The sequence below is a fragment of the Passer domesticus genome, chromosome 6 (assembly GCF_036417665.1).
Source record: "Passer domesticus isolate bPasDom1 chromosome 6, bPasDom1.hap1, whole genome shotgun sequence".
Taxonomy (NCBI): Eukaryota; Metazoa; Chordata; class Aves; order Passeriformes; family Passeridae; genus Passer; species Passer domesticus.
Window position 1 is genome coordinate 12,311,274 of NC_087479.1, and position 13,230 is coordinate 12,324,503.

General features: G+C 46.8%; 1 protein-coding gene across 1 annotated transcript in view; it reads right to left on the bottom strand.

The window, feature by feature from the left end:
- The window catches only part of EVL (Enah/Vasp-like), a 142,642-nt gene extending 130,229 nt beyond the window's left edge, over nucleotides 1-12,413 (bottom strand). Inside the window, exon 1 of the mRNA XM_064423384.1 lies at nucleotides 12,056-12,413. Coding sequence (XP_064279454.1) covers nucleotides 12,056-12,060 — 5 coding nt within the window. The 5' untranslated portion in view covers nucleotides 12,061-12,413. The remainder of the gene's footprint in view (nucleotides 1-12,055) is intronic.
- Nucleotides 12,414-13,230: the final 817 nt, after the last annotated feature.

Genomic DNA, 13,230 nt, shown 5'->3' on the forward strand with positions numbered 1-13,230 from the left:
TGTGACTTTCAAAAACTCCCACAAAGCTCATTTCTTCTGTCCATGTGCTGTGTAGCCCAACAGTGTGGGTGGAAGCAGGGAGTCTCTTGCACAAAGGTTGACCTGAAGTGAGTTCCCACCCTCTCCACCTTGATCACACATTCACACTCCTGCCTTCACCTGTGGAGCACCATGCAGCCACAAATCAGGTGAAAAGGTGACTAAGCCAACAGAAAAGTGATGAATTTCCTTTGCCTGGATTAACAAATTAACAAAACATCCCACAAAAAAATGCCCATGAACAAGAGGAGAGCAGTGGGAAAGTCCTTCTAGAGCCATGGGGGAATAAACACACAATTACACCAGTTTAGGCCTAACTAATAAACTGTCCTGTAAGGTTTATCTGCATGAGAAAACTCTAGAAGGGTAATCTGAATTAACATTTCTGTAATGAATGAAACCACATCAGATCCCTGCAGACACACTCATTATTAATTAAATCAACCCTATTTCATATTTGGTATGATTTACTGTGATGTGAATTAAGCTTAGTCAAATTAAGGTCACCTGAATGCTGAATCAGAAAATATATACAATGATTTAATTTAGTTTACCTAATTTACTTTACTTTCACATTTTTTGGTGATTTGGATTAGTTTTCCTTCAAATCCTTGTTCAGACAGTTTTAGAATGGAGAGAGACAGCAAAAACCTGAGGAGATGCTGCAAAAATTCTCCCCATAATCAGCAATTTTGAGCTCTTAATGAATTCACCCCCCAGGAGAGGGGTGCTTGAAGCTGTGCACCCCACTGAGGACACACTGCCAGGGCTGCTGCATGCTCAGTCTCCATGGAGGTTCTGTCTTCACTGAAGTTCCTGTGGTGCCTGGAGGCTGGAGAGAAAATCAGACCCTGGAAGTCTTCACTTCATCCTCCTGCACTGCAAGAGCTGAACAGATGTTGATGGGCCATGAGAAATGCATGTCCTGAAGGAAAATGCAACAATCCTCAAGGAAGCTGAGGCATTTGATGTGGTTATTTTTTAAATAGCAGGTCACGAAAATATTTGACATGTTTTTCACTGTTGGGAAAACACAGCAGTTATCAAAGTTCTTGTTTGTAATGAAATAACAAAAAAACATAAAAGCCTACTTCCTTAGGCAGACATGTTAAATTGAGTTGCCATGTTTATTCATGTTTTAAGGTCTTCTCATTTTGCTTACCCTGCTGCAACACTTAAAAAGTCACCACTGAGTCTTCTAGCAAACTCCCTTCACATTCCTCTTATGTGACTATGCTTTTTACCATTAAAAAGATTTTTCTGTCTACACAGATGTGAAGACAAATGCACTCTGTCGTATTTAGGGCACCAGTCATCTAATATTTTCTGTGATGCAGGTACCATCTGTGAAACTGAACTGCAGCTCAGGCCTATCATGCTGAGATGGGTGTTGGGAAATCAGAGATGGAAATTGATATTAGATTATAATCCTACTGCATTCAAATAGAAGTCAAGGGCTCTAGCAAGGTCAGGCTTAACCTTTAATACCCAGGCATACCTTTAAATATTTTTTCAGGGAACCTTCAGCTGTGTTGTTTGTTTTTCAGTGTCCACGCAGGATTATCATCTTTTAAGGGTCACAAAAGGTGTCCAAACCTCTGAAGCAAAAGGATGATGAGGAGGCCCTGATAGCAACAACAGATGACAGCTGGCATCAGGGTGCAAATAAGGTTGCAGTGACAGACTTTGACCAAAGTGACAAAGAGATCAGAGACTGGAGACCATATAAAGCATACCTGGGTGAGGAAAAAGGACTATTCTTTTAGCAATTCAGCATGGAAGTCCTTAGCAGACCACTGGGTTAATCAGACCATGCAGTGATCTAAATGTGAGCTCTTGCAAGGATGAAATTAGCACTGCGAGGAGGGTCAGACACGGAGCATCATTTCCACTTGGGCTGTCCTGCTGTGTTGTGGGGCATCACAGCCTTCTCTGCCACTCCCTCTGGTGCTGCATGCATTCACACAGCTCCTTGGGAACTGATTCAGGAGACTGAGCCAGCTGGAAAGTGGGAGAATTGACTAAACCAGACCTGCACCAGTACCCAGGGCAGCAGCAACATCTAAATGCACAGGCAAGGCATTCACCCTGCACACCTCTGAACACACTTCATAGCCTGAGAAATGTCCCTGTGTGCCTTTATTGCTCTTACAAACTTGTTTCCACATTCCCTTGCTTGCTGGCTCAGTGTCCCCTCTGCTATTTCTGTAACACTCTCATATTTAATACCATGAAATTTTAAAATAGTATGCTGGCTCAGGCTTTTTGAGCTCCTGCAAAGAGTTGCAGTCATGCAGTTCCAGCACTATTTTTATTTAGCAAGCCAGGACAGAAGAGACAAGCAGACCCTTGCAGCTCACCCTTGAGGAATATAAAACGAGGAGGTATTCCCTGGGGTCAACACAACAAGTCCTGAATGACACCCCAGTAAGAACACACACACTCAGCTACACTAAACACACTGACCACCTTTCTGTTCCCTTCTTATTTCCACTTTTGCTGGTGAGCCCCTGAAAAGGAAGGACCCACCCCACCTGCCTCACGAGGATGGCTCTGGCAGCCCCAGCCCTCCACACAGATTCCCAGCATACCTTCTCCTTGCACCACCTCCCACCTCCCCTGCTCCCCCACGGGCTGGGGTTGTTTCTGACTTACTGACAGATTTTCAGGTAATAATTGTTCATTTGGGGTGGGGGGAACATTTTAAACATGATGCTTATATTCCTATTTGTATATGTTAAAGGTGAGGACTTCCATACTGAGGACAGGAATAACTTTTGTCTCCCCTCCTAAAAGCTACAAATTTCCCCTGCTGAGTTCTGCCCTAAATGAAGAAGAGAGCCTTCACAGCTCCATCAGACCCAACCCCTTCAACACTTGCATGTACACTTAAATTTATCACGGTCAGTGGTCCCAGCACAACGGCCATTAGGTTCCCAAACACCGAGGATGCTGCTCCCAGTAATAAGGTCAGGAATGTGTACAAGTCCTTTCAAGATTAAGACCTTAATGCTGTAGCATCAGCCAGCTTTCTCCCTGCCTCCAGCATTAGATGTGGGCAGCTGAAATCCCCAAGGATGGAGGCTGATGGCTCCAGGCTGACCTGCAGGTACAGGCAAGTGCCTCTGGCCTGCTCCTGGGTGTGTGATGAACCAGACATCCCTGGGCATCTCCCCTCACCACAGCAGCCTTGGAGACAGCTGTGTGTGGTTCTGCATGCTGTGAACTAACATTTGACAGCTCAGCACCAAATGAAACAAATAAACACAAAGCCAAGAGGCAGCAGGTCAGGCTCTGGGAGGATCCATCATGACACTGGGCTGCCAGTGGAATCTGAGCTGGTGTTGGGAGCTGTGGATCACTTTGGTGATAGCTGACAAAGCAGCACCTCTGATGGACAATACTGCACGTGCCAAAGTGTGATGAAGAGATGTAACTCCTTGTTCCACCTACGCTAAGATGGTTCTTACTACCAGACAAACAGGGACAGATAAAGGACATTTTATTAAGCATACAGGTAAAATGAACATGCAAGTTCATGTTTTCTCTCTTCTACTTACTAAATAGTCAAATAAATTAATTGCCTGAGAAGGCTACTTTACTTGGGTGATACAACTCTTACTTCTCAACAGCTGTGGGATCAAAAACAGACTTACATTCACCTAAGTGATGTATTTAGTTAATGAAAAGAAAGATTAGCATGCAAATGTGTTGCAGCACTCAACACTAATTCATGATGAAGTCATAATATTAGAGCTACCTCATTCTGTCAAAATATACTCGTCCAGCATTTCTCTCATTTTGAATCAAAAATCCTTTTCAAAAAGAAATTCACAGATTATCTCAAATCCCACTACTGTCTGGCAGGTGGGAGCTAGAATGACAGACAAAACAGCCATGTAATAAAATAATTTTAGTGTCAAAAGTATTTTAAGTGGGTAATAAGAACAGTAAGGAGCTAACAGGAATAGGTACACACACAAACTGCATGAAATACGTGCATATGAGGATGATTTTCACCTGCCTTTTTTCTGATTTGTTAAATTTTTGTAACCATTTTTGATCTCTCTTTTGATGTCCTCTGGACTGTGAACCATGAATTGAGCAGTGCTCGTCTGTTCAGTGCTGAAGACATATTCCTACTCACATGTAACAGACGTTTCCAACTGCAGCTTTTGCACTTGAATTTACTTATTTGAGCTATCCTTTCACCCTGAGCACTCAGCAGCCCTGGGTGTGTTCAGCTGCTCCTGCTGCATGCAGGCACACACCCTTGGAACAGCGCTGCAGCCAAGCTCTGAACTGGGTACAGCTGTGGAAAGAAAAGCAGCCAGCATGCAATTAAAGGGATTATGGTGGCCGTGGCCCTGCTTCTTGTTAATGCCATTTCACTGTATTTTCTAGACCTCCTCATTACTGAGGGAGTGGCTTTTTGACAGGGGATAAAGGAAGGAAGCTACACACGTGCTGACTAAGAAGCAGCGAATGATGGGAATGGGAAAAGAAAGGGGAGGAAGGAATGAATGGATGGCAATACATAATGAACTTTGCTGTAATGCTTAGCATTTACTACAAAGATGGTTGTCATCCTCAGAAATGCTTTTTGAACAGGAGACTCCAATCTAGCAAAGCAAGGACTTCAACAGGACCAAACTTAAGCCTTAAATCCAGTGCTAGACTGAGACCCAGCTACTTAATCATCTTAATTCCCTCTCAGGTAAGAATTGTCATGCTCCAGCAGATAAAGCAATGATGCCAAAAAGGCTGAGAGATTTAGGAGCTGCAGACCAGCCCAGGAAGGACAGCATGCCTGCACCATGGAGCTCACCCCAACAGCAAGGACTGGGCCTGACCAGCCTTGCTGCAGACACACAAACTGCTGGAGCATCTCCCTGTGCCTGCACCCGTGGCACACGATGAGTCACAGCACTACACAGCTTGCTCTGGGTTTTTTTTTTTCTCCTTTACTCTCTTTTCACAGATAAAGATGTCTATCCATCCTGACACCTATGTGAAGCTGAAGAAAGACAGAAATACAACTGTGAGATCTCAAGTTGCAGGAATGACACCTACTGCCTGGGAAATGAACTGCTCACCTAAATGAGATCGAACTCAATGGTGAGGAGCTTCCACAGAACAAACCAGCACGTGGACATGAGCCAGCAATGCGTGCTCACAGCCCAGGAAGCCAATTGAATCCTGGGCTGCAGCTGGAAAGGGTTGGCCAGCAGGTAGAGAAAGGTGGATCTGCCACTCTTCTTCATTCTGATGAGACCCCACCTGCAGTGCTGTCCCCAGCAGAGGAAAGACAGGGACCTGTTGGAATGATTTTTAAAGTCCCTTTCAACCCAAACCTTTCTGTGATTCTACAAAACAGGTCCAGCCCCAGTGCTGACTGTGAGGGTGATCACATGAAAGCCCACAGAAAATTCAGTCAGGGAGGGAGGTTCAGTGATTTAAAAATGGTGTTTAATTCCTGATAAACAGTATATATAACTCAGGGCAGGTAAAAACACCTCCATCATGAACTCAGGTGAAAAGTACCTTTTTTGGACAGGGAACATGGTTAGTAGTTAGAAAATGCTCATCCATACCAACAGCTAGGCTACACAGTCTGTATCTCAAAGCACTAGGGAGCCTGCAGAGGAAGGGTCTGCAGAGCATAAGAGGAAGAACAGAAGCAGCATCTCAGTAAAAGAAATATTTGAATTTGTAGTAATAGCATTGCCTGAAGAAATTATTTCTTGAGCATTTCTGGTGTCAGGGAACACTGCCACAATCTAGCTTATATATACACCCTTTGCATATGGAAAGTGAATTTTCTTTTCTTCTGTCTTTCTATGTAAAACTTCATGACCCAGCTCATCCTACCAAACCACAAGTGGCTAAATCAGCACAGCTGAGGGGAACAAGAATGGGAACCCAGGAGAAATTTATAAACTAACAATGAACTTGAAACAAATGTAATGCTTGAATGCCTGCATCAAGAAGGAAAGTCAAAAGTTCTGGCGGCCACATGTCTCTACAATTTTAGGACTATGGATATCCAGTGAAATGTAATGCTTCACTGGTTGTTGTTGTGTTACAGAATGGCACTCTGGATAGCCAGAAATGAGAAAGTTTCCAGGCTCAAATGTTTGGTAAGGACTTGCCCACTCTCTCTCCTCTGACTAATAGATATCCTTAATGCTCCTACAGCTCTCAAATGAGGAATAGTTTTGGAAAGACTGTCAATAATATTCCAAGCACTTGCCCAATGCAAAAATGCAAAGTCTCACAGGGAGAAGCATTTTGCAGTGCTAAATACACCAGAGATGGGGGCAAAAACAATTAAACTGTTTTCAGTCCCATAGGGTCACAACCTGGACTGAAACACACTTAGAGTGTTACTGGGTGATGTGCACACACACCCATGAACCCAAAGCTGTCACGGGAAGAACGTGCCAGGTGAACCATGAGGTTCCTAGAGCACAGGGCAGGGATGTCCCCAGCAGCCCAGGTACTGGGGCACAGCCTGCCCTTACCCTGCAGAGCTGCCCGTGGGCTAACACCAGCAAGGCAGATGAACCAGGCAAGGCTGGTGCTGCCGTGACTCACAGCTTGGCACCCTGGCTGCAGGTCTGGGGTCACCCCCAGCACCAGGGCTGCACTGTGACAGGGACAAGGGCTTGAGGGGTGTGCTGATCAAGTGTGCCTTGCTGGTTTTCGGTCCTTTCCCCTCATTACGGCACATCAGATCAAAAAGCAGATGAAATGGAAGTCTTGGGTAGGTGACTGCAGACAAAACCTGCCTGAGGGCAAACAACAAGCCCAGACAAGGAACAGTGGCACAGCTCCTCCACCTCTCCTCCCTGCCCCTGAGAAACTGAGTCCAGGCCACAAAGCTGAGAAAAAGGAGGGGAAACACTGTGGGTCGCTTGAGTTCTGTCAAATGATGACTATGAAGAAAACAACAATATATGAGGGCAATACCAATATACAGCTGGGGCAGGTTTTGCTGCTTACCTATTGCAGTGAAAGTCAATACCAAAACATCAGTCAGATTTTCTTAAATGTAAATAAAGAGTGGATGAGATAATTCTATGCTTCTGATTCAGCAAAAAACCCTGAAGTATTTATAACGACCTTCTCAAAAAAAGAAAACCTGCAGCTCGTTCAACTTATTTTATTTCAACTTATTTCAATTTTGTAGTTATTAGGATTAAAAATTAGTTGTAATTAATTTCACTTTGGCAGCAGTTTTAGAAGTATTTTCTAAAGCTCCATACTGCTCCTTACACAGTGCTCAGAACTGAGTGAAGCTGCGACATAGCAATAAAAAGGAAAGAAATCACGAAACTTACAAGACACAGGAAATTATTTGAAACTGAATTGTGTTTACACTTTGCAAAGATTTTTATGATTTCTTACAAGAAATAAATATTTAAAGTAAAATACTTCCAAAGGGAAAAGCACTGTACTGCCCAAAGAAGTAGCCAGCCATGTGCAGACAGACTATGCAGACGCCTTTAATTGTGACACTTCAATGGAGCTGTTCTGCATTGGGGTATCTGTTGTTTAACATGGTCTGAGAGACCCAGGAACAGAGAGAAGGGACACAACACACAAACCCACAGCACTGAGTTTAACAGGCCTGTGCACATCTGAAAGATTATCTTCAGCCTCAGTCATACCACTACAAAACCCAAGACAAAATACCCAAAAAATGAAGAAATGCACAAAAAAGATCTCCAGGATCTATGCTTTATTTTAGAGAGGGGGAAAAAAGTTGAAAGTATACAGAATAACAGCATGAAAGAGGCACAGCTGGCCTGCCTGTTCCATGGCCTGACAGTCAGGGTACACTGATGGAAACCTGGTGTTGCCAATGGAACACCACTGCTGCCTTTACATGGGCACAGCCAGCGTGGCACAACCTTCAGTGGAGGTCCAAAATCTCCTGACAACAAGTTTGTCTGCAAAGGGCTTACCTAGCCCTCTAAAGATCAAGGATGAGCTAACAAAAGCAATTTTCTGTCAGCAGCATAGTACCCACACTTGGGATTCTGCTGACCAAACCGTGACAGGCAAAGGGCTGGGAGCTTTCATTCCAAGAGACTCTGGCAGAGCTGTGTGGCACAGACAGCTTGAGAGGCTGCAAACTTAAACACATCCAAAGGCAGGGCTGTGATGGGTGGTCTGACAGCTCCCAGCTGACCCCAGGAACACACAGCCACACACACCACGATGCCACAGCACACAGCAGGAGTCAGAAGGTGGCAGGACAGAGCCTTCGAATTAAACAAAAATTAGCTAAGTTACAGGCATATTGCTCCAGCTAAGAAATCAATTGCTAAGTGACAAGGTTAAATTATATTTTATAGCCAACTTGATTTTATTATCCATCTCATGGTGTACTCCTGCTTTTCTACTGGAAACACTGAGCTACAAAGTCCACCAGTCCAGTGAGGCTGGTAATCCCAATTTTGATGACATTATAAATAAAAAACATCATGTTCTCTCTTGCTTTTTACAGATGCAAACAGAAAGAAATGGTAAAGAAATAAAAGTTAAAAAATAACACTACATACAGGCAACTCCAGTTACCCTCCATGCAAACAGAAAGAATTGGCAAAACTCTTGAGTTACCTCATGAACTGCTTAATGAACAGAAAATGGGGAGGACACTGAAATGCTCTACACATTTTGTTTATTGGTACAAATGTAAAGACTTTGCTTGCTTATGTCTGAAAACAAAAGGATTAAGAAGTATATTGTATATACTTTCCTGTTATTAAAACAGATTTATGCTATGAATATTCAGTCCTCTTTTTCTCAACATGTTGCTCCATCCATTTAAACTAGAGATAAATACAACATCTTTTGCAGATTTCCAGTTGATAGCTACATAAAAACCTCAGAACAGAAAGGCTGACTTTAGCTAAAGTTTAAGGTGCTCAGTGACACTGTTTTTTCCCATAATTTCTGTGCTGAACTCACTACTTTGGCTTGGATTAAAGCATGTTATAGCACAAAAAAGGAAGGAGGTATAGTTTTAATCTGAATAATCCTGTTTAGAGGTTGGTTCCATCTCCAGATATTAACTGTATGCTGTGTTTAGAAAAAAAACCTAAGTGCTTAAAGTGGGAGGCTTCCCCCCCATCATTGCCTCAGGAGCACAGCACAGAGAGCAAATGTAACTCACTGCAGCCATGGCAAAAAGAGAGATGGATTTTTTCAGGGATACATGCAAAGTGCTATGTCTGGTTTTTATTTTTAAGAATAGGGACCACTGAAACACAGATGCCTTATAAACCACAGGTATGACTAAGAAATTACAGGTTACGCCTCTGTTGACAGAATGTAAAAATTTTATTTTCAACTACAGTGATATTCATAGACATTTTCCCAAACGTGAGCTAATTTTGTTACTTCTAAGAATAAATGAATATCCCGTGTCAAATAACCACTACATTTCTTGTACTAAAGCAGTATTTTTGTGTACTAAAAAATAATAACACCTCTGCACTTCAACATTTTCCACACAGGGATCCTAATTCATTTTTGAGGCAGAATATCTATTATAATCTGTTTTATTCCTAAAGTGGCTTGTACACCCACTATTCACACACCTCATACCTTTGAGGTGAAGACATAAAGAATTATCAAAAAATGGAAGCCATCACATAAATGCAATAGTGCAAAGAATAGCACTGTAATCTATTCACCACAAAAAGCGATATAAATAAAACACACATGGCTAAGCAAATGTTTCAAGGAGGTTTTTATTAAATGATTATATAGCCTGCCAGGGTATTTTGGAATTATACAGCCTGTATTTATTAAACAAGAATTGTTATTGGAAAAGGTTTTAGGTGATTTACAGACATATATTTACTGACAAGTACAACCTATTCAGTAATGTCTGTATATGCAAGGGAAAAAAAAAAGCTGTAAAGGAAGCATTTAAAAACAGAAATCCATTAAAAAAACACAACAAAATAATAATGTGCATTAAGTATGAAAGTGGTATTTATAACAAAAGACTACTTTAAGTGTGATGCACCTGCAGATGCCAAGTGTCACGTGGGGAAAGCAGGAGAGGGCAGCTGCACATGGACGCACCCAGCAGCACACACAGACCAGCTCTGGCTGCCTGGGGGGTTCAACCTAGAGAGCACCCCCTCCATCACTGCCAAAAGTGAGGATATGGGGAAGCTCTGGAGCCTCTCCTGGAGTTAAGCTGCTTTTCCCTTCCAAAACACCCCGTGGCTGACCTCCTCTGAGAGTGCCCTAGCTCTCCTGGTGGGGATTACTTTGGGTACATTATCATACTCTAATTCACAGTCTGTCTTGCTGGGTCCCTCTTCCAACAAAAAGTGCAACCGCCAACTGTGGAAGTTCATGTGGAGCAGAACATCTTCAATGGGAGAAGCCCAACATCATTGCAGCCTTCCAATCTGCCCATGGTTATGAGTCAGTAAGTCAACTTTCCTTCTTGGGGAAAGAGCTCTGGCACGGGGCAAGAGTTCTCCCAGCTGTGTTCCCAAGTCAGCAGGAGGGAGCGAGGCAGAACTTCCCTACCATCTGTTGTGTTGATGACTTCTCCCCCGAGGTCCCTGACTCGCATTCTGACCAGACCAGGTGGGACTGATGCAGACACACCTTTTGTGTGGAACCAGGGACACACGGCCACCAGACACGTGACACAGCAGGTCTGTGTGCTTTTGGCCTTCCCCAAGAATGCAACTTTAAGCAAGTGAGAAAAATTAATGGTAATGTAAACGGCTAAAAAAATTGATGGAGCTCCAAGTCTTCAACACACACGATAGTGCCAGGAGTAAATGTAACTGTGAATGCAGGCAAGGCTTTTCTGGACTCCCACTGCACTTGCTAGGAGCAATGCCAACCCTGCAATTCAGGAATCCGGCACCACAGAAAGATATCTGGCTTCAAACTGTTATTTCCATTTTTAAGGTTTCCCAAAGCAATTTTACTTTGCTAAAGATAATTATTCAGTGGAAAAATTCACTAGTATTAAAGATGAATCAGGGGCTGGGTTGCTCTGAGATACTGACAGCTCAAGCGAACTCGAATAAATGAGGAAAGAGAGAGGTTTGGACGAGCATTAACCAAACCAAATAACATTTCCCCTCCACCCTTCCACCAGGAAATTGGGTTGGTGGGGCTTTTTTACCCTTCCTTTCACAACTGACAAATTGACCTCGGGAAAACTACGAGCTGTAGCACCCGCTGCCTGAGGAGAGGGAGGCTGGCAGATCCGGCACGGCCCATGCTGGATGCTCTTGAGAAATATCCCATCTCCGCTCTCCCGGCGCACTCCTCGCTCCCCTCCTCGCACGCCGCTCTCCGCCCGGGGTCCTTCGCCCGACGAAGCTCTCGCCGTCCCCCCGGGCTGCACGGCCCGGCGGCACCGGGCGGATCCCGGCTGCGGGGCCCGGCATCACCGGGCAGATACCACGGCCCGGCATCACCGGGCAAATCCCGGCTGCACGGCCCGGCAGCAGCGGGCACATCCCTGGCTGAAGGACACGGCAGCAGCGGGCAGATCCCGGCATTAGGGCACGGCAGCAGCGGGCAGATCCCGGCATTAGGGCACGGCAGCAGCGGGCAGATCCCGGCATTAGGGCACGGCAGCAGCGGGCACATCCCGGCATTAGGGCACGGCAGCAGCGGGCACATCCCGGCATTAGGGCACGGCAGCAGCGGGCAGATCGCGGCCGCACACCGCGGCAGTTTCACAGGCGCTTTCAGCCTTTTGTAGCCGCCAGATAATCTGTCAGATGGACTTAGGCACTGACAGTCAAACATGCCAAAAACGTCACCACCCACTCCTACTATCCATCCGGTGAAGGACTAGGAAGCGCCGCATTGCTTAACCTCTCCTCCGCCTTCCACTGGCACAGGAAATCCCCACCCCCACGGCGTGACACCCCGCGGCCACCGGCGGTCCCCCCGCCCGTGCGGCTGGCGCTCCGCGGCCGCGCTCGCCCGGCGCATCCCCGCCCGCACTCACCTCATCTTCCCGGCGGGGCGCGGCGGCGGCCGGGGCCGGCAGCGGGGCCGGCAGCGGGACCGGGCGGTGGCGGCGGCGGGACGGGGGGGCTCCGGCGGCGGCGCCGCCCCAGCGGCAGCGCCGGGCCCCGGGGCGCTAGCCGGGCAGCGCGGCGCCGGGCAGCCCCTCCGCCGGCCCGGCCATGTTGCCGGCTCCCGCCCGGCTGCGCTGCTGTGTCTGTGTGTGCCTGTGTGTGGGCAGGACAAAGCAGCGCCGCCGCCCGCCCCGCTCCGCTCCGCTCCCACGCGCGGCGGGGCCGCCCCGCCCCGCCCCGCTCCGCGCCGCCCCCGCCGCGGGTGTCGGGGCAGCCCCGGCCCCGCCCGGCCCGGCCCTGCCCGGCGCAGGTGGGGCGGGAGCGGCCCCGCACCGTGCGCGGCACCGAGCGGCGGCTCCGGGCTCCGCCGAGCTCCTCGGCCCGCGCCGGTGCCGGTGCCGCGACCCCGAACCTTTCCCGGCTGGAGCGGGGCACTGCCGAGGTTGGAGACCTCCCCTCTGCACCGTGCTGTCCTGTGCAGACACAGAACCGGTGATTTTGTGGGTAGAAGCAGGATTTTGTGGCATTTCCAGCTAACATCGGAGGGCAGCTGTGGTTCCTGCGCCCTGACGCTTCCCACTTGTCTCAGCGGGTGTCCCTGCGAGCTCTCTTGCCCTGCTCTCAGCCTCGTCCTTTCTCCACACGCACCTTCCCACCACCCACCCTGGGAACCCTGGGCTGCCTCCAAGTCCTGTGTTTCTCCCACCCAACTCTCCTCCCCACTAACATCCCAGTCCCGTCCCCAACCCGCTGCCCTTCTCCTTCCAGTCACCTCCGGCCGGCTCCCTTGCACAGGGTGATGATATTGACGAGGTCCAGAGCCTGGAACTTCCCTTGCCCCTTTCCATGCGTCTTTACCTCTTGCCATGCATCACCCAGTAGGAAAAAAAAAAAAAAAAAAAAAAAAAAAAAAAAAAAAAATCATGTTGAAATAGGTATCACTTGAATACAAGGATCTGCCTTGATACAGGACAAAATTATGCAGTTGCTTCTCAGGTCTGCCATACATTGGTCACCATAACTTGTTTGCCATTTCTCAAGAGTAAAGTAAAAATCTTCACTCTGATTCTCTGTGGATCATCTCCCACTGATCTCTCCCAGT